The sequence below is a fragment of the Paramormyrops kingsleyae genome, chromosome 4 (assembly GCF_048594095.1).
Source record: "Paramormyrops kingsleyae isolate MSU_618 chromosome 4, PKINGS_0.4, whole genome shotgun sequence".
Lineage (NCBI taxonomy): Eukaryota > Metazoa > Chordata > Actinopteri > Osteoglossiformes > Mormyridae > Paramormyrops > Paramormyrops kingsleyae.
In genome coordinates, this window is record NC_132800.1 from 25053826 (window position 1) to 25081284 (window position 27459).

A 27459-nucleotide genomic window follows, 5' to 3' on the forward strand; every position below is an offset into this window, starting at 1 on the left:
AAAATGCACATACATGTCAGCTAACAACAAAAGGCATATGTGCACCAACTAAAAGCGGAGATTTACCAGTATACAATAAAAACCACCGTCGATTCTCGATACAAACCTTTAATTATATTATCCAACATTGCAAACACAAAGATCGCTCACAAAATCACAAAAAAAACCTGCGGGGTGTAGTCCGTTGTTACAAAAAGCAAATCTGCAGTGTCAAAATTACATTCACAAGTCATTTCGCTCTGACAGCTCTGAAATGTATCGTACACGCAGTTAATATGGTTTCTTTACAAAGTCTAAAATGCTTTGTTGCTTTTTGCCTTTAACAGTCTGCTTGAAAACAAATGCTTCGATATTATTTATGCTGTCTAAAACAGTCCATCCCCTACAAAACAACCATACTGTCGAATTTTTTGTAGCATTTCTATCACCTCACCGGCAGAGGGAATTGGTTCCAAATCTTCGTCCGCATCTTCTTCATCTTCGTTGTCATTGCCGCATGCAGATATGCTTGGCTTTGGTTTTGATGGGGATTTACCTAGATCGCGTTTCACCTGCGTTGTTCAGCGAATTACTATGCGAATGCGATTTGAATACGCGCTGTTTAGCACTTGTGATACATTTTAAAAAGCCGGCGATTAGTCACGGGGATCGAGATAACCGATGTTAAGTGGCGATTTTGGCCCTCTTTCGTGCTCGAGATATTAGGGTTCGGCGACATAAAAGAATCGACATAACCGATGAGAAATGCTATTGCAATAAGGGACTTTGGCGGTTCCACTTCAAAAACGTCGACTTAATAGGGTTGGCGAGTTAGCCGAGGTCGAGATAAGTGGGTTCGACTGTATATAATACAGTCCTCACTCATGGTGCTTTAATTACATTTGAAATATCTAAGACTAAAATTGAAATACAAGCAACTATAAGGGTAATGTAGAGTATATCTGTGCACATATGTACATTTCCACACTTCATAAATAGTCATATTTTAACAATTTACAAAAAGTCCCATGAGTCTTTGCTTATATTGTTGCTACTGTTGTTGTGTTGCTGTTGGACATGCACTCTTTGACATTTTGCACTACATGTGATTACAAAAGTTTAGACGTGCTCTAAATGCCTATATATGACTTATTTGTCATATTTTGTTTAATGTTATTTACACAGAAAGGAAGGTTAGATAACTGTTTGATAAATAAAAGTAGCCTACTTTACTATTAGTGTTTGTATTTTGTGTAAAATATTACATTTGGCCCGCGGTCCTCCGATAGATTTTCATTTTGGCCCACTAAGGGAAAATGTTTGGGCACCCCTGATTTAAACCCTTATGCGGGCGTGAGACACCTATCAGAACTGTACTCACTAAAGGGGTGGCAGGTATCGGGAAAACAGTCTCTGTGCAGAAATTTATTCTCGACTGGGCAGATGGAAAAGCAAACCAGGACATTCACTTCATATTTGCTCTTCCTTTCCGGAGCCTGAATTTGATTAAGGATAAATACAGTCTGATTGAACTGCTTCACCGCTTTGACCCAGAACTAAATTCATTTCAATCTACTGAGCTGTTTAGGTACAAAGTCTTGTTCATCTTTGATGGTCTGGATGAGTGTCGACTTCCTCTAGATTTTCAGAACAATGAGAGCTGGTTTGATGTAACAAAGGAAACATCACTGGATGTGCTGTTGACTAACCTCATTAAGGGGAATCTGCTTCCATCCGCTCTCCTCTGGATAACCTCCCGGCCTGCAGCAACCAATCAGGTACCTACTGAGTGCATCGACCAGGTGACAGAGATACGAGGGTTCAGTGATGCCCATAAGGAGGAGTATTTCAGAAAGAGATTTAATAATGAGAGCCTGGCTGAAAGGATTATCAGACATGTGAAATCATCAAGGAGCCTCTTCATCATGTGCCACATACCTGTGTTCTGCTCGATTTCAGCCACTGTCCTTGAGAGTCTTTTTAGTGAGTCTGACAGTGGAGAAATTCCAAGGACTCTGACTGAAATGTACACACACTTCCTGATCTTTCAGACAAGATTAATTAAAAACAAGTACAGGCCCCAGAATAGGACAGAATGGTACAGGAAACTGAAGGATGGATTGATGAAAAACAATGAAACTAATGATATTAGACGCCTCCTTCTAAATCTCGGTAAAATGGCTTTTCATAACCTTGAGAAAGGCAATCTCATATTTTATGAGAAAGATCTGGAACAGAGTGACCTTGACATCAGAGAAGCTTCAGTTTACTCTGGAGTCTGCACAGAAGTCTTTAAAGAGGAGTATGGGTTGTATCAGGATAAGGTGTACTGCTTTGTGCATCTGAGCATCCAGGAGTATCTCGCTGCTTTATATGTGTTTCTGTCAAACTCATCAGCTAAGCTACTGAAGACTGCAGTGAAAAAGGCATTAAAGAGCAAGAATGGACACTTGGACCTCTACCTCCGCTTCCTCCTGGGCCTCTCAACAGATTCCACTAAGACTCTGTTACAAAGGCTACTGGGAGAGACAGGATTCAGGTCCCATAACATTGGGGAAACAGCCCAATACATCAAAGGGAAAATAAAGGAGAATTTATCTACAGAAAGGACCATCAACCTGTTCCACTGTCTGAACGAACTGGGTGACAATTCTCTAGTAGAGGAGGTGCAAAAATACCTGAATTCAGGAAGCCTTTCAGCAGAAGACCTCTCACCTGCACAGTATTCAGCTCTGGCCTTTGTGTTACTGATGTCAGATGAGGAGCTGGATGTGTTTGATATGAAGAAATTCTTCAGATCAGATCATGAGCACTGGAGGCTGCTGTCTGTGGTCAAGACATGCAAGACAGCTCTGTAAGTGATGTGAGGATGTAAAACATGTCTTCTCTGGCAGTAAATTATTAGTATTGTTTGAAATATACCAAACATACAATCTCTTCTTCCGCATGCATTAATGACTTGGCTAGATTTGTTTTTGTTATCCTGAACCCAGATTTTATAATGACTGAGGGTAGTGATGTAGTAAAAAACAACAAAAGTGACATTTCCACTAACATGCACTATGCCTTCCGATAACTGAGACAGCATCCTAACCTGTTATAGAAACAAAGAGGCTCTTTATCTGGGGGGTTTATAGGTGAAAGGATCCTTTATTTGCACAAGTACAGGTTTATTGGTTTGCTTCTCTTCTCAATCTCCATGAGAGACACAGACACATTTACAGGGAGAACAAGCTTAGGGGTCACAGCACTGGGTCGGCTGGCATCCAGCACCCCTGGAACTGGAGGTTTAAGGGCTTTGCTCATGGGCCCACAGACATGTGACTATTCTGCCGAATCTCGAACCAGCAGTCTTCCGACCACAGGCCCAGTGGCTTAGCCTGCTGAGCCACACACCAGCTCCACAGAAATGCTATGTGAGTGTTATTGTCAGCAGCTGTGTTCATACGATGGACCCCAAAGCTGGGAGCTTCCAGAAGACTGCTGTCACTGGCTGCTCACTGGCGCCCTCTGCTGGCCTCAGCTGCTGTGTGTGTGTGTCTGTGCCCTGTGATGGGTTGGCACCTCGTCCTGGTTTGTTTCCTGTCTTGGGTGTGCGTGCGTGTGTGTGTGTGTGTGTGTGTGTGTGTGCACTGTGATGGGTTGGCACCTTGTCCTGGTTTGTTTCCTGTCTTGGGTGTGTGTGTGTGTGTGTGTGTGTGTGTGTGTGCGTGTGCCCTGTGATGGGTTGACGCCTCGTTATTTCCTGCCTTGTGTGTGTGTGTGTGTGTGTGTGTGTGTGTCTGTGTGTGTGTGTGTGTGTGTGTGTGTGTGTGTGTGTGTGTGTGTGCCCTGTGATGGGTTGGCACCTCGTCCTGGTTTGTTTCCTGCCTTGTGTGTGTGTGTGTGTGTGTGTGTGTGTGTCTGTGTCTGTGTGTGTGTGTGTGTGTGTGTGTGTGTGTGTGTGTCTGTGTGTGTTTGTGTGTGTGTGTGTGTGTGTGTGTGTGCGTGTGTGTGTGTGTGTGTGTGTGTGTGTGTGTGTGTGTGTGTGTGTGCGTGTGTGTGTGCCCTGTGATTGGTTGACGCCTCGTTATTTCCTGCCTTGCACCCATAGCCTCTGGGATCTGCACCAGAGCCCCGTGACCCTGAACAGGATTGGCGGTTTCAGAATATGGATGGATGGATGGATTTTGGCTGAAGTTAGTAATCCTTTAGTTAGTAACCATCCTTTGTGTGAAAAACAACCAAGAGCCAGAATTTCACAGAATGTTTCAGTTTGTCTTAATAATGGGCAACCCACTCAGAAATTCTTTTTCAGTTCTGGACACTGGAAGAAGAATTTCTGGAAATACTGGGTGTGGAACGTGATTCTTTGGGTTTGGACTAGGTAGCCATGAGTGGATGGCCATTGGTTCAGATCTCCTGGCTGGCAGATTGATGTCATCACTGGTCCCCTTGAGCAGGTCCCTTAATGCCAGTCACTGCAGATGTACTGAATACTGGCCAAAGCTTTGCTGTTACCCCCAAACTTTCTCTCACCTGTGTATGTGTCTGTGAGTTTCATGGAGAGCAAGATGGGGGAGGAGAAAAGGCAATTTCCTCATGGGGATGAATGAAATATCAAAATTCATAAAAACAGCTGTAAGAAACATCCAAAATCTTGGGATTGCATCACATATGCAGTAATAGAAGAGCAGGAATGTTGTCTGGTCCGGTGGCCTTCTGTGAGATGATTCTGAACATAGTTCTCCTCACATCAGTCATGGTCAGGCGGAGCACCTGCTCGTTGGGGGGAGGGGTGATCTTCCTTGCTGCCATGTCATTCTGTGTTTCAAACCGTGCATAGATGTGGTTCAGAGCATCTGGAAGAGAGGTCTCACTGTCACAGGCAGGTGGAGATGTCCTGTAGTGGGTGATGCCCAGATGTCCTGCCACATGTGTCGTACGTCCCCAGTGTTTTGGGAGTGGCTGTGGATTCTCTCAGCATTTGCACAATTTACTGCTCTGATGGCCTGGGATAGGTTGGTCCTGCACCCTTTTCTATGGAAAGGATACACATAGGGACCATTTATACCATTGTATGGGCACCTTTTAGGGCACTGCATCACATATCCTCCACTAGAAGGGCACTTCATAATGGTACCCTTTTCCGTTAGAAGGGTACCCATAGGAGCCGCTTATACCATTGTATGGGCACCTTTTAGGGCACTACATCACATATCCTCCACTAGAAGGGCTCTTCATAATGGTACCCTTTTCCGTTAGAAGGGTACCCATAGGAGCCGCTTATACCATTGTATGGGCACCTTTTAGGGCACTACGTCACATATCCTCCACTAGAAGGGCTCTTCATAATGGTACCCTTTTCCGTTAGAAGGGTACCCATAGGAGCCGCTTATACCATTGTATGGGCACCTTTTAGGGCACTGCATCACATATCCTCCACTAGAAGGGCTCATTAATACACTTCATCACATCTTCTCACTCTATAAGGCACCATTTCCCGTGAAGGGGACATCCTAGATGGTGCTAAACCGTGTGATGGGCAGCTAATAGTGGCATTTTCACCATTCCTTAGGGAATATTTGTGATGTTTTTTCAGCCATGGGGACTCTAGGGCGGCGACTGCCCCCCCCATTCCCCCTCTGAGTCCCCCAGTGGCCTGTGCTGCTCGCTTGTTTTAATGTTGCTGTCAGTACTATTAACAATGTAGGTTATATATCTCCTCCTTGGATTGCCACCTTATCGTGGTGGAGGGGTTTGCGTGCCTCCGTGAACCTGGGGGCTAGGTTGTCGGGGGCAATAGCCCCTGGTAGGGTCTCCCAAGGCAAAAAGGTCCCAGGGGAGGGGCCAGACAAAGAGCAATCCAAAAGAACCCCATGAAAAAGTTTAAAAGCAAAGTCCCGTTTCCCTCGCCCGGACTAGGGTCACCGGGGCCCCACCCTGGAGCCAGGCCTGGGGGAGGGGCCCGTTGGCGAGCACAGCCCGAAAGAGGCACGCGGGACTGTCCCCAGGTGGGCCCACCACCCACAAGGGGAATGTCAGGGGTTCGGTGCATTGTGGATCGGGTGGCGGCCAAGGGAGGCCCTGGCGGTCCGATCCCCGGCTGACAAAACTGGCTTTCGGGACATGGAATGTCACCTCTCTGGTGGGGAAGGAGCCTGAGCTTGTGCGTGAGGTTGAGAGGTATCGACTAGATATAGTCGGGCTCACCTCAACGCATAGCTTGGGTTCTGGAACCAATCTCCTGGAGAGGGGCTGGACGCTCTTTTACTCTGGAGTTGCGGCGGGTGAGCGACGCCGGGCTGGGGTGGGGCTATTGGTGGCCCCACAGCTCGGTGCATTAACACCGGAGTTTACCCCGGTGAACGAGAGGGCTGTTTCCCTGCGCCTTCGGGTCGGGGATAGGTCTCTGACTGTCATCTGCGCTTATGCGCCGAATGTCAGTTCGGAGTACCCGGCCTTCTTGGATTCCCTTAGCGGTATGCTATTTGGCGTGCCGCGGGGGGATTCCATTGTTTTGCTGGGGGACTTCAACGCTCACGTGGGCAATGACAGTGTGACCTGGAAGGGGGTGATTGGGAGGAACGGCCTCCCTGATCTGAATCCGAGCGGTGTTCTGTTGTTGGACTTCTGTGCAATGCATGGTTTGTCCATAACGAACACCATGTTCGAGCATAAGGGTGTCCATAAGTGGACATGGTACGAACATGCCCGGGGCTACAGGTCGATGATCGATTTTATAATCGTATCAACTGATCTGCGGCCCTCCGTCTTGGACACTCGGGTAAAGAGAGGGGCAGAGCTGTCAACTGATCACCACCTGGTGATGAGTTGGCTCAGGTGGCGGGGGAGGAAGCCGGTCAGACCTGGTAGGCCCAAGCGCATAGTGAGGGTTTGCTGGGAACGTCTGGCAGAGGCTCCTGTTCGCTGGAGCTTTAACTCGTGCCTCCGGCAGAATTCCGACTGCATGCCGGGGGAGGTAGGGGACATTGAGTCTGAATGGACACTGTTCCGGACCTCCATTGTGGAAGCGGCCGTACGGAGCTGTGGCTGCAGGGTGGTCGGTGCCTGTCGTGGCGGTAACCCCCGTACCCGATGGTGGACACCAGAGGTGAGGGGGGCCGTGAAGCTGAAGAAGGAGGCTTACCGGGAATTATTAGCCCGGGGGTCTCCGGAGGCAGCTGACGGGTACCGGCGGGCCAGGCGGAACGCGGCTCGGGCGGTCGCAGAAGCAAAAACCCGGACGTGGGAGGAGTTCGGTGAGGCCATGGAAAGTGACTTTCGGTCGGCCTCAAAAAGGTTCTGGCAAACCATACGGAGTATCAGGAGGGGGAAGCAGCTCCTGGTTCCTACTATTTATAGTGGGGTGGGGGGGCTGTTGACCTCACCTGGGGACATCATCCGGAGGTGGAAGGAATACTTTGAGGACCTCCTCAACCCTGCCTCAGATACATCTACGCATACTGCCTTTGAGACATCTGAGGGCACAGAGCCCGAGGGTGCTTGGGGGGGCTTGCCCATCACTGAGGCTGAGGTGGCCAGGGTGGTTAAACAACTCCGTGGTGGCCGGGCCCCGGGGGTGGACGAGATCCGCCCGGAGTACCTGAAGGCTCTAGATGTTGTGGGGCTGTCGTGGCTGACACGCCTTCTCAACAGTGCGTGGAGGTCAGGGACAGTGCCGCTGGATTGGCAGACCGGGGTGGTGGTCCCCTTATTTAAGAAAGGGGACCGGAGGGTGTGTTCCAACTACAGGGGGATCACACTTCTCAGCCTCCCTGGGAAAGTCTATTCCGGGGTACTGGAGAGGAGGGTGAGATCGATAGTCGAATCTCGGATTCAGGAGGAACAATGCGGTTTTCGTCCTGGTCGTGGAACGCTGGACCAGCTTTATACCCTTGCAAGGGTACTGGAGGGGGCCTGGGAGTTTGCCTATCCAGTCTACATGTGTTTTGTGGATTTGGAAAAGGCTTACGACCGGGTTCCCCGAGGTGCTCTGTGGGGGGTGCTTCGAGAGTATGGGGTCCGGGGTCCACTGTTGTGGGCGATCCGGTCCCTGTACGAACGGAGCAGAAGCTTGGTCCGCATTGCCGGCAATAAGTCGGACGTGTTCCAGGTGCGTGTTGGGCTCCGCCAGGGCTGCCCTTTGTCATCGGTCCTGTTTATCATATTTATGGATAGGATTTCTAGGCGCAGCCAAGGCGTCGAGGGTGTCCAGTTTGGTGACCTCAGGATTGCCTCGCTGCTTTTTGCAGACGATGTCGTCCTGCTGGCTTCATCTGCTGGGGATCTCCAGCAGGCACTGGGGCGGTTCGCAGCCGAGTGCGAAGCGGCAGGGATGAGGATTAGCACCTCCAAGTCCGAGACCATTGTTCTCAGCCGGAAACGGGTGGTTTGCCCTCTTCGGGTTGGGGAAGACGTACTGCCTCAAGTGGAGGAGTTTAAGTATCTCGGAGTCTTGTTCTCGAGTGAGGGTAGGCGAGATCGGGAGCTGGATAGACGGATCGGAGCGGCGTCTGCAGTTCTGCAGGCGCTTAACCGGTCCGTCGTGGCTAAGAAAGAACTGAGCCAAAAAGCCAAGCTCTCGATCTATTGGTCCATCTTTGTCCCTACCCTCACCTATGGTCATGAGTTATGGGTAATGACCGAAAGAACGAGATCGCGAATACAAGCGGCCGAAATGAGGTTTCTCCGCAGGGTGTCTGGGCTCTCCCTTAGGGATAGGGTGAGAAGTTCGGATATCCGGGAGGGCCTCAGAGTAGAACCGCTGCTTCTTCACGTCGAAAGGAGCCAGTTGAGGTGGTTTGGACATCTGGTGCGGATGCCTCCTGGGCGGCTACCCGGAGAGGTTTTCCGTGCATGTCCTACAGGGAGGAGGCCCCGGGGCAGGCCCAGGACTCGCTGGAGGGATTATATCTCTCGGCTGGCCTGGGAACGCCTCGGTGTACCCCCCGAGGAGCTGGTGGGGTTAGCTGGGGAGAGGGAGGTCTGGGTGCCTCTACTGAAGCTGCTACCCCCGCGACCCGAACCCCGGACAAGCGGCAGATGATGGATGGATGGATGGATGGATGGAGGTTATATATGTGTCTGTGTCTTAACATATTTTCTTTTTCCAGTCTGAACAGCTATAATCTCACAGAGACATGCTGTGACACGTTGGCTTCAGCTCTCAGATCAAACTCCTCACCCCTGAGAGAGCTGGACCTGAGTGACAATGACCTGCAGGATTCAGGAGTGAAGCTGCTCTCTGTTGGACTGGGGGATTCACACTGTAAGCTGGAGATACTGAGGTCAGTCTTCCTGGGTATTCCACACTGTAAACTGGGGGTAGTGAGGTGAGTATTACTGGGTATTCCACACTGTAAACTGGGGGTAGTGAGGTGAGTATTACTGGGTATTCCACACTGTAAACTGGGGGTAGTGAGGTGAGTATTACTGGGTATTCCACACTGTAAACTGGGGGTAGTGAGGTGAGTATTACTGGGTATTCCACACTGTAAACTGGGGGTAGTGAGGTGAGTATTACTGGGTATTCCACACTGTAAACTAGGGGTAGTGAGGTGAGTATTACTGGGTATTCCACACTGTACGCTGGAGATACTAAGGTAGAAAATAACCAATGATTTCAAAGTAAAGCAGGAGTATCTAAGTCTACAGGTTGAGTTAAAAAGTAACATTAGACTCGCTAAGTGGAATGTCGAAAGGAAGATTCCATTGGAGGCTAATGATGGCATTAAAGGTTTCTTTCAATATTTTAACTCCAAAAGAACTATAAAAGCTGGAATCACTAATCTACAGGATAGTAAGGACCTTTTAATTGAAAATGAAATTGATACAGTAAATGAGTTTAATGATTATTTTACACGGGTGTTCACAGTAGAGGAAATGATTAACTTACCAGCATTTAGTACAAATACAGTGTCGTATATAAACAATATACAGCACCCTCCACAATTATTGGCACCCCTTGTAAAGATTTGTAAAAATGGTTAGAAAAAATCCACTTTTTTGCAAAGCAGCTTCATCTCACACTGAATTTTTTTGAAAAATCCAACCTTTCATTGAAATAAATTTATTCAAAGAAAAACAAATCCTTCATCAAGAAATAATTATTTTCATCAAAAACACATGTGCCATGATTATTGGCACCCCTGCTTTTAATACTTTGCACAGCCCCCCTTTGCCAGTATAACAGCACTGAGTCCCCTATAACATTTTATAAGGTTGGAGAATACAGAGCAGGGCATCTGAGTCCATTCCTCTGTACAGAATCTCTCCAGATCACCCAGGGTCCGAGGCCCTCTCTTGTACACTCTGCTCTTCAGCTCAGCCCACTGGTTTTCAGTGGGGTTCCGGTCAGGGGACTGAGATGGCCATGGCAGAAGCTTGATACTGTGGTCAGCTAACCATCTTTGTGTTGATTTGGACATGTGCTTAGGATCACTGTCCTGCTGGCAGATCCAATGACGGCCCAGTTTTAGTTTCCTGGCAGAAGCAGCCAAATTTTGATATAAAATGTCCTGGTATTTCATGGAGTCCATAGTGCCATGTACCCTAACGAGGTTTCCGGGGCCTTTGGAGGAAAAACACCCCCAAAACATCACAGAACCTCCACCATATTTTACAGTTGGGATGAGGTTCATTTCATTATATCCATCCTTCTGTTTACACCAAACCCACCTTGAATGTTTATTGCCAAAAAGCTCAATTTTTGTTTCATCAGACCATTGAATTTGATTCCAGTCAAAGCTGTAGTGATGTTTTGTAGTGATGTTCCTGGCACTTACATTTTAAGTAACTGACAGAAAAGGCTTCTGTCTGTCATACCTTTCAAATAATCTGTTAGCATGAAGGGGGCTTCTGATGGTTTTTTCAGAGACGTGGTAACCCCAAGATTTTACTTGGTCTTGTAATTCACCAACAGTCATCCTTGGGGATTTTTTGTCTCTCTTATGATCCTCCTCACTGTATGTGGGGGCTAAATAAACTTGGGTCCTCTTCCAGGCAGGTTTCTAACAGGTCCAGTTGATGTCCACTTTTTAATTATTGCCCTAACAGTAGAAAAGGGCATTTTAAGGCGAGTAGCTATTTTTCATACCCATTCCCTGACTTATGAAGGTCAGCACACTTCTCCCTCATTTGGTCTGTGTGTTCTCTTATCTTTCCCATGTTGATGGATGACTAAGGGAATTTGGCCTCTGTGTCTCCTCATGTTTGTACCCCAGATAATCAGGAAGTCATGGATTACAGCTTGAAGGTTCCTATTCACTCCAATCAACTCAAAAATGTACAATTTACAAGGGAAACATGCTTCAGTTACATTGTGTTCACTATAATTTGCAGGGGTGCCAATAATCATGCCACATGTGTTTTTGTTAAAAATAATATTTCTTGATGACGGTTTTGTTTTTCAATGAAAGGTTGGATTTTTCTAATTTTTTCAGTGTGAGATGAAGCTATTTTTTCTTACCCTTGTACAAAGGGGTGCCAATAATTGCGGAGGGCACTGTATGTATAACTGAGGCTGATGTGGTACAAAGCCTAGCTAAGCTCAAAATAAATAAATCACAGGGCCCTGATGGCATCTTGCCTATACTTTTAAAAGAGATGAGGGATATTATTATCCAACCTTTAACTTTACTATTCCAGAAATCCTTATCTGCTGGTGTGATACCTTCTTATTGGAAGTATGCTAATATAATGCCCATATTGAGAAAAGGGGATAGAAGTAATCCAGCATATAATTATTAATTTATTTAATTACATAACTGGAAAAGTAATGGAAGCTATTAGTAGTTATTAGAGGCACAAAGTCACAGTGGGTCTGCGTTCATAGTGCGGTACCACAGGGTTCTATTTTAGGACCACTATTTTTCCTAATTTACATTAATGATATTGACACCAATACATACAGTAAACTGGTTAAATTTACAGACGACACCAAGGTGGGTGGTGTAGCAGATACTGATCTAGCAGCAGAGAGGCTACAACAGGATCTAGATTTAATTAGCGACTGGGCTGATACTTGGCAGATGAAATTTAACACAGATAAATGTAAGGTAATCCATGCAGGGAGCAGAAATATAAAGTACAAATATTTTATGGGTTCCACTGAAATAAAGGTAGCTGATTACGAGAAAGATCTCGGTGTGTATGTTGATGCTTCCATGTCCCACTCTCGCCAGTGTGGGGAAGCAATAAAAAAGGCCAATAGAATGTTGGGTTATATCTGTAGGTGTGTGGAGTTTAAGTCAAGGGAGGTGATGTTACATTTATATAATTCCTTGGTAAGACCCCACCTAGAATATTGTGTGCAGGTTTGGTCACCATACCTTAAGAAGGACATTGCTGCCTTAGAAAAGGTGCAACGGAGGGCTACGAGAATGATTCCTGGTCTTAGAGGAATGTCTTATGAGGAGAGGTTAGCTGAGCTGAATCTGTTTAACCTTGAGCAAAGGAGACTAAGCGGGGACATGATCCAGGTCTATAAGATTCTAACAGGTCTGGATGCTGTTCAGCCAAATGGCTATTTCAGTATTAGTCTAAATACTAGAACTCGTGGTCATAAGTGGAAATTAGCGGGAGAACATTTTAAAACAAATTTGATGAAGCACTTATTTACACAGCGTGTAGTTAGAGTATGGAATAGTCTTCCTGCTCCTGTAGCGGAAGCTAAAACCCTGGGTTCCTTTAAATCTGAGCTAGATAAGATTTTAACAACTCTGAGCTATTAGTTAAGTTCTCCCCAAAGATCTTGATGGGCCGAATGGCCTCCTCTTGTTTGTAAATTTCTTATGTTCTTATGTTCTTATGTTCTATAAACCAAGCGAAAATGGTAGATTATCTGGATACAAATAACATTCTGAAGGATAACCAACATAGAAACATTTTTGTGTGACTGGGTATACAGCAGTGTTGTTTTTGACAACCATCTTAGATTTAGTCTTAGTCTTAGTCTTTTGGACTAAAATGCTTATTAGTTTTAGTCAAATTTTAGTCACTTCTATATGTGATAGTTTTAGTCCAGTTTTAGTCGACAAAAACTCAAAAAGGTTTTAGTCTAGTTTTAGTCAAAAAAAAAGAAAAAAGAAGTATAGTCTTTTAACAAATTAATTTAGGTCAATAAGTATTGGAGATTGCTGCTGGGCAGTGTCACACATAAGTTGTGAAAATAGCAGCAGATCTATAAGTTCAACACATTGTGAGCTTGCAGATCAGATATTTTCACCAATAATTACAATAATAAAGGAATGGTTTTAGACATATAAGGTTTCCACCCAACTGCAAATACTTTCTGATCTAATGATTGTACATTACACACAGATAAAGTGGTAACAGTGGAATCAATGTTCATTACTCCAAAAAAGCCAAAAACAAAAACATTCTACTTCAGCAATTGTGGCTTTTAGACTGAAGCTAGCAGACTCTTCGTATAACAATAACTCGACCTGTTTAACATATCAAGTTACACGCTGACAGAACATAGACACACAAAGAGATGACCACACCGTCACTGAATGTAAACATGGCTAAACATGCTGCTAAAGTAACACACACACAATGAACTGACGTTAGCGTAACAAAAGCTAACTTTAGCCTGAAGTTAGCAGCCCATTTGCGGCAGGAGTATGTGGAAAACTTACTAATTTATAAGCTTACTATGAAATTTATCACGAGCCGATTGTCGAGTAACATTGTAACGTTACGTAGGCTATACGATATGTTAACAGCACTTGTAACTTATCTTTGAAAAAATATCCTTGTGGTGAGCCTTCAGGTGCCGCTTAAGGTTGGTCGTATTTTTTCCACCTACTTTGTGGCCACATTTGTCACCGTCTTCCTTCACAATACACTCTGTTTTATTATCTGCTGGGTTATATTTAAAATGCACCCATATGTCGTCTCTACGTTTGCGACCACCAAGCCCCTGTGTTGAAACTGCCGCCATTGTGGTCCATTGTCTGTGATGAGTGACAACAGTGGGACGTGTTGAGCACGTTGTGCGCTGCATGCCAGGTGATGGGCGTGACCAAACAAGGATAGAATGCAGCAACAGATACTTTTTAGGTTTTAATTGACACGCACAATAAGCAGAAATGTCATGCATTTTAAACGTCTGACAGACCACCCACTAACATTTTCGTCCATTCTCGTCTCGTCAACAAAAACTCACACAAGTCTCGTCATGTTTTAGTCATCAAAGAGCAGTGTTTATCTCGTCACCGTCTCGTTATCGTCATGAAAAAAAGTGGCGTCAACGAAATGATTTCGTCATCGTCATCGTTGACGAAAACAACACTGGTATACAGGCCCACATAGCATGCAGATAATTATCTGTGACACCCATGGTGCACTGTGAGCAGGTATCCAGGCCCACATAGCACGCAGATAATTATCTGTGACACCCATGGTGCACTGTGAGCAGGTATACAAGCCCACATAGCACGCAGATAATCATCTGTGACACCCATGGTGCACTGTGAGCAGGTATACAGGCCCACACAGCATGCAGACAATTATCTGTGACACCCATGGTGCACTGTGAGCGGGTATACCACCAGCCAGCGCACAATGTCCATGATTTACAAATCACTGACTGAGAGTGTGCTGACATTTAACATAGTGTCATGGTATGGGCAACTGTCAGTTAAACAAAAGAACAAACTGGCACAAATCGTCAATCAGGCCGGGAAAATCATTGGACACAAACAGCATCAACTCTCCTACTTGTACACACAGATTTTGACAAAAAAGGCACAACAGGTTTATCAAGATTCTATCCACCCTCTTCATTGTGCATTTCAATTGTTGCCATCATGCAGGAGACTTGTAGTCCCGTTAGCCAAGAAAAAAGGCTACAAGCGGTCATTTGTTCCGTCAGCTGTAACTATTCTTAACAAAGACTTTTTTATTAGCAGATAGTGTTATTATACAGGTATTTTATGTATTTTGTTTTAAATTTATTTATGTTACATTTTTTTGATTTTAACATTTTATTTATATTTAGTTGTATTGATATATGTTTATTGTGTATAGTCTTGTTTGTATTGTGTGCTTACGTCACTGTTAAAGATGAATTTCCATCTGATGTAAATTTGATGGACATTAAAGGAATATTCTATTCTATTCTATTCTATACAGGCCCACACAGCATGCAGATAATTATCTGTGACACCCATGGTGCACTGTGAGCGGGTATACAGGCCCACACAGCATGCAGATAATCATCTGTGACACCCATGGTGCACTGTGAGCGGGTATACAGACCCACACAGCATGCAGATAATTATCTGTACACCCATGGTGCACTGTGAGCGGGTATACAGGCCCACACAGCATGCAGATAATCATCTGTGACACCCATGGTGCACTGTGAGCGGGTATACAGACCCACACAGCATGCAGATAATCATCTGTGACACCCATGGTGCACTGTGAGCGGGTATACAGGCCCACATAGCATGCAGATAATCATCTGTGACACCCATGGTGCACTGTGAACGGGTATACAGGCCCACATAGCATGCAGATAATCATCTGTGACACCCAAAACTTGCCTATTCTCAACTCCATATTTATGGATTGAGTCTTTCAATGTCATATTAAAAAGGAGGCGGAGATGTGTAATCCCTTTCTGTTTCCATGAGTGATAGTTAATAGTGGGATTGTGAAGTAGGAATTACAGATTATTCTATATTGGGGTGTATTTACAGGGTATGAGAGTGCAGTTTGTGATTTTAATGGCTTTCCACTGGGCTGTCAGCGTTCTGCAAATGGCAGTATTGTTGAAGCAGTTATGTTTCTTTAATGAAATATTGAGAAAGGGTAAGTCTGCACGTCTGAGATTTTTACAGTACAGCTGCTCCTGCTCTAACCATGTAGTGTGAACATTTAGTTAAGTGTTGCAGTTGATTTGCTAAGTAAAAATGAAGAAAAATCTGAGCTTGTAATCCGTCTTGAGATTAATTTTCATATGTGGAATGTTTGATTTTTGCATTTTTGTTTTTCCAGTAAAAATGTGACATTAATGAGTTCAGAGTTTGAAAGAATTTTTCTGAAGGTATGATAGGAAGCATTGAGAAATAGTAATTAATCTGGAGGAGAATTTTTATTTTGTTTGTTGAAATATGTCCTATTAGTGAGAGTGGGAGATTCATCTTTTGTTTTAAGTAAGTGGGAGTAGTTTAGGGTAAGTCTGGCAGCCTAGGCGAGATATTGATACCCAAGTATCGGATATTTCCGGTGTGAAATGGACCATCCTGATCAGCAGAATCCCAGGCATCTTCAGACAGTGAGAATATTATGGGTTTATTCCAGTTTATTGTGTAGTTTGATAGTTTTGAAAAGGTATTAATAAAATTAAAATTTCATGTAGTGAGGGTTGACGGTTTTGTGCAAAGAGCAAGATATCATCTGCATAGAGAATTTTATATTGAGTTATCAGTGTGAATTCCATTTATTTCACTGTTCTGTCGTATTGCTGCTGCAAGTGGTTCTATGAAGATGGCAAACAATGAAGGAGAGAGTGGGCAGGCAGGCCGTCTTCCCCATCAGAGTGTAAATGCAGGTGATGTGATCCCATCTGTGACACTGTAGCTTTGGGTGAGGTGTACAGATTTAGAAGCTTTATTTAGATTTAGAAGCTTTATTTGTCATTGCATAAAATAAGTAGTATCAAACACAACGAAATTTAGAGTTGCCACTCTTAGTCAGTGTTTTAAAACTAATATAGTTGAAAATTAACAAATCAGCCCCAAGGCAGCCTACCCACACTCACTCATACACTCCCCCCAAACCTATTCACTCCTCTCACCCAAAACATTAGTCCCTACCTTCCAGCCAAAACAAGACACTCCCCTGCACAAAGGTATAACATTGTAGCAAACATAACAGCATCAGACTATAAAACGCCTGGTGATAAAGTGCGAAGGTGAGGAGGATAAAGTGATCAAATACAATTTCCAGAGACATAGTTAATCATTGCAGACGGTGGAGGGAGGGGGGGGGATTGGGGTGGTGGGTGGCCAATGTCTGCAGTGGGATATTGCTTTTGTTAAGTGAACGTATGGCCCAGGGAAAAAAGCTGTTGGAAAGTCTTGTAGTGCGGGCGTTTATTGACCTGAACCGCCTGCTGGAGGGAAGCGGGTTGAACAGGTGGTGGGCTGGGTGGGCAGAGTCTTTGAGAATGGACCTGGACCTGCAGACGCAGCGGGAGTCGGCGAGCTCTTCCAGGGAGGGCAGAGGGCGGCCTATGGTCTTTTGGGCTGTGTTAATGACCCTCTGCAGGGCCTTCCTGTCTGCTGCTGAGCATCCCGCATACCACACTGTGATGCTGAGGGTGAGTATGCTTTCGATGACTGACTGGTAGAAGGACACCAGCAGCTTCTGTTCCAGATGGTTTTTCCTGAGAATTCTCAGGAAGTGCATACGCTGCTGGGCCTTCTTAGTTATTGCTTTAGTGTTGATGGACCAAGTGAGATCTTCGGCGATGTGTACCCCTAGGAATTTAACTGACGCCACCTGCTCAATGCAGTCCCCGTGGAGATTTAGTGGAGCATGGGCAGTGCGTTTGCGTCTGAAGTCTATGATGATTTCCTTGGTTTTTAATGTGTTGAGAAGTAAGTTGTTTGATGTGCACCAAGTTGCAAGTGACTGCACCTCATCTCTGTACGCTGTCTCATCGCCCCCTGAAATGAGACCGACCACTGTGGTATCATCTGCGAACTTTATGATGAGGTTGGAGGGGTGGATGGGGGAACAATCTGATGTATAGAGTGTGTACAGGAGTGGGCTCAACACACAGCCTTGGGGGGAGCCAGTGCTGAGTGTGAGCGAAGGGGAAAGATGGCGACCGAGTCTCACTTGTTGTGGCCTATTGGAGAGGAAGTCTTTAATCCAAGCGCAGGTGGAGGGGGGGAGGCGTAAGTCCAGGAGTTTTTTGACCAGAATGTCCGGGTGTATTGTATTGAAGGCTGAGCTGTAATCTATGAAGAGCAGTCTTGCATAGTTACCCGGGTGGTCAAGGTGTCTCAGCGTCGCATGGAGGGCGATGGCAATGGCGTCCTCAGTGGAACGGTTTGCCCTGTAGGCTAACTGGTGGGGGTCAGATGATGGAGGGAGGTAGTCTTTGATGTGCTTGGCAACCAGCTTTTCCAGGCACTTCATTGCCACAGATGTTAATGCCACAGGCCTAAAGTTGTTTAGGTTTTTGCAGGCAGATGTTTTTGGAACTGGAATGATGGTGGAGGTTTTCCAGCAGTATGGGACGATGGCTCGGGACAGGGAGATGTTGAAGATCTTGGTGAAAATTCCTGCCAGTTGGTCTGAGCACGCCTTGAGTACCTTGCCAGGTACTCCATCCGGTCCAGCTGCTTTCCTTGGGTTAACCTCCCTCAGGACCCTCCTCACCTGATGTTCCTGGAGGAGTAGCAGGGTGTTGGTGAAGATTCCTGCTAGTTGGTCTGAGCACGCCTTGAGTACCTTGCCAGGTACTCCGTCCGGTCCAGCTGCTTTCCTTGGGTTAACCTCCCTCAGGACCCTCCTCACCTGATGTTCCTGGAGGAGTAGCAGGGTGTTGGTGAAGGCTGGGAGGGGGGCTGAATGACCATTTGCCTCGAACCGGGCAAAGAAGTTATTTAACTCCTCTGCCATTGTACTGTAGCATCGGCGGAAGGGGGTGTGATCTGGTGGCCCTTGTAGTTGGTGATGTTTTGTAATCTGTGCCACACTTGACGTGGGTTCTTGTCTGTGATGTATCCCTCTATTTTCCTTTTGTATGCGACCTTAGCAGCCCTGATGCCCTTCTTCAGGTTAGCTCTGGATGCACTGTACAGTGCCCTGTCTCCTGACCTGAATGCTGCGTTGCGGTCCCTGATGAGGTGCCACACTTGACGTGGGTTCTTGTCTGTGATGTATCCCTCTATTTTCCTTTTGTATGCGACCTTAGCAGCCCTGATGCCTTTCTTCAGGTCAGCTCTGGATGCACTGTACAGTGCCCTGTCTCCTGACCTGAATGCTGCGTTACGGTCCCTGATGAGGTGCCACACTTGACGTGGGTTCTTGTCTGTGATGTTTCCCTCTATTTTCCTTTTGTATGCGACCTTAGCAGCCCTGATGCCCTTCTTCAGGTTAGCTCTGGATGCACTGTACAGTGCCCTGTCTCCTGACCTGAATGCTGTGTTACGGTCCCTGATGAGGTGCCACACTTGACGTGGGTTCTTGTCTGTGATGTATCCCTCTATTTTCCTTTTGTATGCGACCTTAGCAGCCCTGATGCCCTTCTTCAGGTCAGCTCTGGATGCACTGTACAGTGCCCTGTCTCCTGACCTGAATGCTGTGTTGCGGTCCCTGATGAGGTGCCACACTTGACGTGGGTTCTTGTCTGTGATGTATCCCTCTATTTTCCTTTTGTATGCGACCTTAGCAGCCCTGATGCCCTTCTTCAGGTTAGCTCTGGATGCACTGTACAGTGCCCTGTCTCCTGACCTGAATGCTGCGTTGCGGTCCCTGATGAGGTGCCACACTTGACGTGGGTTCTTGTCTGTGATGTATCCCTCTATTTTCCTTTTGTATGCGACCTTAGCAGCCCTGATGCCCTTCTTCAGGTCAGCTCTGGATGCACTGTACAGTGCCCTGTCTCCTGACCTGAATGCTGCGTTGCGGTCCCTGATGAGGTGCCACACTTGACGTGGGTTCTTGTCTGTGATGTATCCCTCTATTTTCCTTTTGTATGCGACCTTAGCAGCCCTGATGCCCTTCTTCAGGTTAGCTCTGGATGCACTGTACAGTGCCCTGTCTCCTGACCTGAATGCTGCGTTGCGGTCCCTGATGAGGTGCCACACTTCACTCGTCATCCAGGGTTTTTGGTTGGGGAATACCCTAACGCGTTTGGTGATGGTGACTATATCAATACAGTAAACAATGTATGATAGCACAGTCACTGTAAATTTCTCCAAATCGTGGCTTCCAAAAACACTCCAGTCCATGGTTGTGAAGCAGACTTGAAGCTGGGAGAGGGCGTCCCCGGGCGAGGTGTTGATCACCCTGGTGAATGGCTTGCTTTTCCTGATGTAGGGAGTATAGGCGGGTACGAGATGCAGCGAGAGGTGGTCCGACTGGCCAATGTGAGGGTGTGGCTCTGTTTTATATGCATGTTTAATATTACAGTAAACATGGTCAAGGGTGTTGCTCTCCCTGGTGGCACATTTCACATATTGGGTGAATTTAGGGAGAACAGTTTTCAGGCAAGCCTGATTAAAATCCCCAGCTATTATGTGTACCCCATCCGGCTGGTCCTGTTGTTGTTTACTAATGCATCCATGAAGATAGCTTAGAGCTACGTCCACGTTAGCATCTGGGGGGATATATACAGCCGTAATGGAGACAACAGTTAGCTCCCTAGGTAAGTAAAAAGGGCGGCAGATGACAGTTAATGCCTCAAGATCAGGGGAACAGTATTTATGAGTAACATGGCTTTGTGAGCACCAGTCATTGTTGATGTAAATGCAGAGACCACCTCCTCTTTTCTTACCAGAGTCACTGTTCCTGTCGTTTCGGTGAATGACGCGGCCTGCTAGCTGCACAGCATTGTCGGGTATAGCAGGATGTAGCCAGGTTTCAGTTAGGATCAGCACACAGCAGTCCCGGACGAAGTTGTTATTTGCTATCCGTAGCTCTAGGTCATCCATTTTGTGCACGATAGATCTTACGTTTGCCAGGAAGACGCTAGGGAGCGGTGGTCTGTGAGGATCCTTCTTTAGCCTCTTCATCAGGCCGGCTCGACATCCCCGTTTCTGTTTCCTGTCCCGTCTCCGTCGTCGCTGTCTGTGAGAGCCGACAACAATCCATGGAGATCCCGGTGTCCTCCATATTTCAGGTTGTATGTTGTTGGCTTGTTGGAAATAGTCCGTGACGGGAATGCTGTTTTGAAAACCGATGCTGATCAGGTTTGCATGACTGTATACGCATTGTGCTTGGCAGAGTTCGCCATACAATTGCCGCGAAATACAAACTAAACACATTAAAAAGCACCGAACTAGAGGGCACTCGCACGCGCCGCCATCTTTGCACTTATGCCGATATTAACCCATTTTAACCCAGTGGGTGAACGACTCTCCGAAGCCAAATCTTTGTAATGTGTTAAAGAGAAATGTCCAACTGCTGTCAGATGCCTTTTCTGCTTCTAATGATGTAATTATAGATGTGCGTGTGTGAGTGAATGGTGTGTGAGTGACTGGTGTGTGAGTGACTGGTGTGTGAGTGTGCCCTGCGATGGGCTGGCCCCCTGTCCAGGGTTGTTCCCCGCCTCGTGCCCATTGCTTCCGGGACAGGCTCCAGAACCCCCGCAACCCAGTCGGATAAGCGGGTTGGACAATGGATGGATGGATGAATGGATGATGTAATTATGGTTTTAGTATGGGTATGCTGAGCAATATTGACTAAATTAAATGATTTATGGATGTTTTCTGAGGCAAGTCTTGTCTTGATGAAGTCTGATCAGGATGGATTATAATAGGAATGACTGTCTCTAACCGAGTGGCGAGAGCTTTTGTAATGACTTTCAAGTCTGTATTCATTAGTGAGAGTGACGGGTAACTGGAGGGCTGTGTTGGGTCTTTATCAGGTTTCAATAACACTGTAATGGTCGCTGTGCTCATATGTGATGGGATTTGTGATGTATGTTTAATTTTTCTATCTGTCTATTGAAGAGTGGAGATAATACATCCCAAAAATGTTAATAGATTTCTGCAGGGAAACCATCCGGTCTGGGCACTTTATTGTTAGGCATTTGGTTGAGGACCTTATGGAGTCCTGATGTTAATGGTGCATCAAGGGTATCTGCTATTTCATTGGTTATTATGGGTAAGTCTAGATTATTTATTTAAAAATGATTCTACATCAACTGCATCTGGTTCTTGTTCTGAGGAGTATATATAGGTTCTTGTAAAATGTTCGGAAGGTGTTGTTCATTTCGCGTCATTATTGAAATATTTATTACAGCAGTAACTTTTACTTATAAGTAATGCTTGTAACGGTGAGGTGATCTTATTTATTGGGGAGTTTTTGTCTGTCTCTCTGCAGGCTGTCAGGCTGTAGAGTCACAGAAGAAGGCTGTTCTTCCCTGGCTTCAGCTCTGAGGTCAAACCCCTCACACCTAAGAGAGCTGGATCTGAGCTACAATCACCCAGGAGACTCAGGAGTGAAGCTGCTCTCTGCTGCACTGGAGGATCCCAGCTGTAAACTGGAGAAGCTGAAGTGAGTACAGAGTGTGTGTCTGACACGCTACAGATACTTATGCATGTATGTGAAGAAGAGGCACCAGTAAATAAATGGATACAGCAGCACTATGTCATTCTGCTTCTCCTATAGTGTGGACCACAGTGGAGAGTGCAGGACCAGACCAGGCGCACAGAAATGTAAGTGTGTTTGCATGTTTTTATTAATAATACCATTAATACTATGCTATGGTTGTATTCACACGATTGTTGTGATGAGTGTGGCTTTTTCCACTGTGTGTAGATGGATTTCCATGTTTGTGTTTAGGTGAGTTTCTGTTTGTGTCATTTTAGAAAACATCCAAATGAGAAAAATAAAACATCAAAATCATCACCAAAAACACTATCAACTCATCTAATTGTTTTTAAAAATATTTTTTACAAATACTTTATAGCTGCTCATATTGTATTTGTGTGGGAGTGTAAGATAGTTAAAATATATTCTGATGTAGTTGTACATCTTTAATTTCGCAAAAAAAAAAGGAATCACCACGGTGCGGCGCCGCATCTAGAGTCACGCGCGTGGTAAGCGGTTCTCTATGGAAGCGTATTGCATTTACAGTATCTGAATTCTGCTTTTCCGAATTAACGTAATAATCATCCTGTTTTTCTGAGTAGTAAATTTCTGTTTTTCTGAATTAATGACATAACTTTTCTATTTTTCATGATGCACGATTTGTGTAGTTTAATCCGCTTTTATTTATGGTTTGTAAACGGTATTATCATTAGTTTGCCGACTTTGCGCGGCACCTATTCCGCCCCGCTTGACACCGCAGTGTTTCTCCCGGATCAGCAGATACAGTCTGATCCGCTTCACGGAAATAAGCCGATGCATGTGAAATGCATTCAGAGCGGCTTTACTGTGACTAAAGACCTTGTCAGACAATCGCTGTAATACTGGATCCTCATGGAGCGCAACTCCGGCGCCAAAATCGTCTTCGGAGGCGTTTGTATCAGAATCCAGGTCCAAACTTCTATTAAATATGACTTAAAATATTTAATAATATTACTTAAATATTCTGTTATTGATGGCCATTTTCAAGCCGCACGCGCCGGATTTAGCGGTTAGAAGGAAAGACACTGACTTTTAGTATTAATATCTGGTGCCGTTTTGTGGTAAATATGCTTGTGATGAATGTGTCTGATGAATGTCGCTGCTTTGTAATTTTATTTACCCGTAATTAAGCTGTTAGTTTAGCTCGCGCCGCATTTTGGCGGCTCTTCCCGCCGGTGTCGCGCGCCGTCCGACATTAGTGGTGGGCGGATCGATCCAAGTATCGATAATATCGATAATAATGTTGGTATTGATATTGTAACAGCGTGAGATTCGGCTGTAAACACACTACAGAGAAGCGTAGCTTTCTGAAAGCAGGAGCTATCATTTATTGCACACACTTCAGAAAAAGCACTATCATCATCCCCAAAACCCGCAGGTCACTAACAGCAACAGCCTTCACGCTAACGGTAGATTAATTGAATAACAACTATTTCCTAAACCATTCCCGTAAATGTTCAACCTAAATATCCCTGTTATAACTAAACACCCCCCTTGTACCAAAATAACACAGAACTAACACATTCTAAACACAATTCTCCCTTCTACGCCCCAAAGCATTCTGGGAAACTCCGCCCCCAACCCTCCGAATTGCTACAATATTGATCGATACCAGTTTAATGAGATCGATACTTCAGTTTCAAGTTTTCTCCCGAATGCACTGCGGCTGTCTGTGTTCGTGCTGGTGCTCTCAAATGCCGCTACTGGCTGTCACGCGACTCAGCGGCGCCAGCTAGCAAACAGAGTAAACACGCACACGCACACATACTATAATATTTAAAATAAAGTACAGTGGTACCTCGGTTCTCGAACTTAATCCGTTCCGGACTCCGGATCGAATCCTAAAAAGTTCGAGTTCTGATCGAATCTTTTCCATAAGAAATAATGGAAAACTAATTAATTGGTTCCAGGCCCCCCCAAAATTATATCTAAATATGTTTTTTTTAGTATTTAAACACAAAATGAACAGGATAAAACAAGAAGAGCATTTTTTTCTTAATGGCTTCCAAAACGATAAAGATCTTATCCCAACATTACCCCTGTCCTGCCCCGATTGTCCGCTCCTTCCGTGTGCCACGCCCCCTCGTTAACTTCGTGTGGGATCCCCATGTGATCGGCTGTTTCTGGTTGTTGTCACTAGTCCTCTGTATTAAGAACGCGTTTCAGTTTGTTTCCCCAGTCCGGTCATTGGGTGCGTTGGACTTGCTTACAGCGCTGGCTTAAAGCAACGCATTCTGATCCTGACGCAATGCATTACGGTTAGATGCATTGCGACAGGGTTGCCAGGTCCCAGAAATATTTCCAGCCCAATGACAACTCAAAATCCGCCCAAATGGAATGAAAACTAGCCCAATTTTTCAGTGTCCAATCAGATTAGACAACGGCTGGATTCCCACAAAGGGCCTTAAAATAAATTTATATAAGTTTAAGTTTAAAGTATTGGCCTTTTGTCTTACCCAAATTCTTAATATCACACACTGTGTTTTTTTTAATACACAATCTCATGCAATAAAGGTCAAATAAGAACATGTCCTCTCTGATATTTTCTGACCCTATAGTCAGAAGTACTAAGTTGTACTTACTTTTTCTCTTCTCAGCACTTCTCTCTGATGCTTTTCTCTCCAGATCTGCGGCTGTTCTGTTTACACACAAGCATCAATATTAAAATGAACACAGTTAAACTAAATTAACATACACTGGCTTTTATCAATATTATTACAAATATGCTTACTGGGTGAACTTGAACACTTTTCCCTTTGTTTTTGTTGTTGTTTGTCTTCTCTTTTTTCAGAACTTTTCACAACATTTTCTTCTTAGATGGTCTAACTGCGCAGCCTCATTTTGATTACAGATTTGAACAGAACTATATTCAATCTCAGGGCTGTTTTATTTTAGACATTAGTGCTCTCTTCCCCACCCTTCTCAGGTGGTGCTGAATAGATTTCAGCAGTAAAGAGAGAAAGCATCCGTGGTGATGGTTTAAATTGATGGCAGCATATGTTTCTTCTTTGCATGTAAGCTCGAATCCTCATTATATTTAGCAAAGAATTCTGCTCTAGCCTGTTTCGTAGCTTGTTCTTTATCAGTGACATTTGGGAAAATGAACGCTCAACTGCTGCATTGCTGAATGGTAGAGCAAGAAGACTCAATGCAAAATTACCAAGATCTTCAAAGTTTCTATCACCTGCAGTATCTGTGTATGCAGAAACTTCTACCCAGAAGTCCTCTGTTTTGCCATCTTCTGCATTGTTCCATTCCAGAGTGTGAATTACTCTCCACTGTTGCTCTGCTTTTCCTACATCTCCCTTGAAGAGGTGGAAAAAGGGAAGATCATCAATCCTTGGCTTACTTGACGACAGAGTATGACTCGGTGACAGGAATTTGAGAGCCTCTAACTGTTTAATGTTATCTGGAAGTCTCTTCCTAATTTCCTTAGATAACTCTAGCATGTAGTCCCTGCACCTGCGTTTCATGTCCTGCTCAGCTAGGTCACTTATTCCATTGGCTTCAAACAAAGCAAGACGGAACTGCACCCCAAAGTCTACGGCATCAAGTGGCAAAAGATTCTCATCAGAAAGGTTAAACTCCATGATGTCTTGCCAGCTCTGGAATGTCTTCGGCAAACCTATGCGCTCAAGCAGGGACCGGTAAAATGTTAGAAGTTCCGTAAGAAGTTTTGCAGGATCAGGTTTGTCAAGTTGAAAGATTTTATTAAGTCTGTTTAACTCTGACACAATTGGTTGGAGGAATTTCAGGTATATCAGGTTAATATTGTCACTATACATTTGGTACAGCAGTTCCGCAGCATAGCTCCTCTCACTGTCTTTTGTCAAATGAAAATGCAACTTAAGCTCCACATACTGTGAAAGGATCTGGTTGATGCACTCACTAATAGCAAGCCACCTAGTGTCAGACAGTTGCAGAATCTTCAGCGGGCTTTCACCTACATTTATGGTTTTGTACAGTTCAGAATATATTTGGAGACGCTGGGTGGCATTTGAAAACCAACTGTAGGTCTGAGAAACCATGTACTCAACATTTCTGGGGAGGACACTGATGGCTTTTGATGCACAGAGTTGAAGAGAATGGCACACACACTTTATGTAGACAATATGAGGATTGCGGTCACGGAATTTCTGTAGCACTGAATTATGTTGCCCACACATTGTATTACAGCCATCAGTTGCATGACCGATGCAATTCAGTATGGACAATTTGTTTTCATCCAGAAATTTGAATAAAGCATTTGCTATGGTAAGTGAATCACCAGCTACTACAGTATATTGATCATTCCTGCAAAAGTGCTGATGATTCGTGAGAGCTTTTTGCTGTAATATCTGATGACTATACACAGTTGTTATTTGGTCGTGATATCAGTGCTCTCATCAACAATGAGAGAGTATGGTCCATTTCCTACATCCTCCAAAAGGTCTTCATGTACTACTGGTCCTATCACTGAATTAATTAGTGCTGTGCATTTCGATCGATGCAAACTAATGCCTTTTTTCGAAATTTCTTCCACAACACTTCCTAAGTGGTCAACAGTGTAAGTGCTTGAGTGACAAGCAACATGGGCAGCCAGCTTCAACTCTGCCTCTTTCACAGGTGCATTATTTCTTAGAAAGGAACTGCCTGTGTCAAATAATGTTCTGGCATTTGAGAAAGGAGCCGCATTTTTTTTATGTTTTTCAGTCGCAGCATGAGCTACCAGATCACCGTGGTGAGCTCTTACTTCACATTTGCAATATTTGCAGAACGCTTTTCTATCATCATTTGGAACACTTCGAATCCACTCCTTTAATCCTTTCTCTGTCTCCCATTCTTTGCGATACTTCTTTCCATACTTTCCCCATTTACCTGACATTTTAGAATGCTGCTTGTTCATCCACAGACAACCGAACCGACGCTTCTGACTACAACGCTCTCATGGAGTGACGTGATGATGATGCTTGATTTGTGATGTCAAAAGCACATGTGGCGCGCGCGCCTACTCGCGTCTCGCGAGCAGCAGCGTTTGTTGCCAAGTATTCATTCCCGGGGATCAACACCCAGTAATAAAAGGTTCCCTTTTATCTTTGTCCACAATTATTTTATTTTATTTATTTTTTTGCGGCCGTGGTACATTATAAATGTAGCCCAAAAAACCGCAACCCGCAACTCCTTTTCTAAAAT

The 27459-nt window shown here is 45.0% G+C and overlaps 2 protein-coding genes across 2 annotated transcripts in view; both read left to right on the plus strand.

Annotated features, from left to right (window-relative positions):
* Positions 1-27459, plus strand: part of LOC140588788 (protein NLRC3-like) — a 242237-nt gene that overhangs the window by 213330 nt on the left and 1448 nt on the right. The gene's annotated exons all lie outside the window — the stretch shown is intronic.
* On the plus strand, positions 1325-27237 carry LOC140588798 (protein NLRC3-like). The gene is made up of 5 exons (XM_072710976.1): positions 1325-2833; positions 9075-9248; positions 22039-22212; positions 22327-22373; positions 27179-27237. Exons 1-5 carry the CDS (start codon positions 1905-1907, stop codon positions 27220-27222), a joined length of 1368 nt encoding a protein of 455 aa, XP_072567077.1. The 5' UTR covers positions 1325-1904; the 3' UTR covers positions 27223-27237.

What these genes read in the sequence shown, in the direction of transcription:
- LOC140588798 (XM_072710976.1), top strand. Translation starts at nt 1,905, where the DNA reads ATGTGCCACATACCTGTGTTCTGCTCGATTTCAGCCACTGTCCTTGAG. An exon ending in AAGACATGCAAGACAGCTCT is followed by an intron (nt 2,834 to 9,074) that starts GTAAGTGATGTG and finishes TTCTTTTTCCAG; the next exon opens with TCTGAACAGCTATAATCTCA. An exon ending in CAGACCAGGCGCACAGAAAT is followed by an intron (nt 22,374 to 27,178) that starts GTAAGTGTGTTT and finishes GTTCATCCACAG; the next exon opens with ACAACCGAACCGACGCTTCT.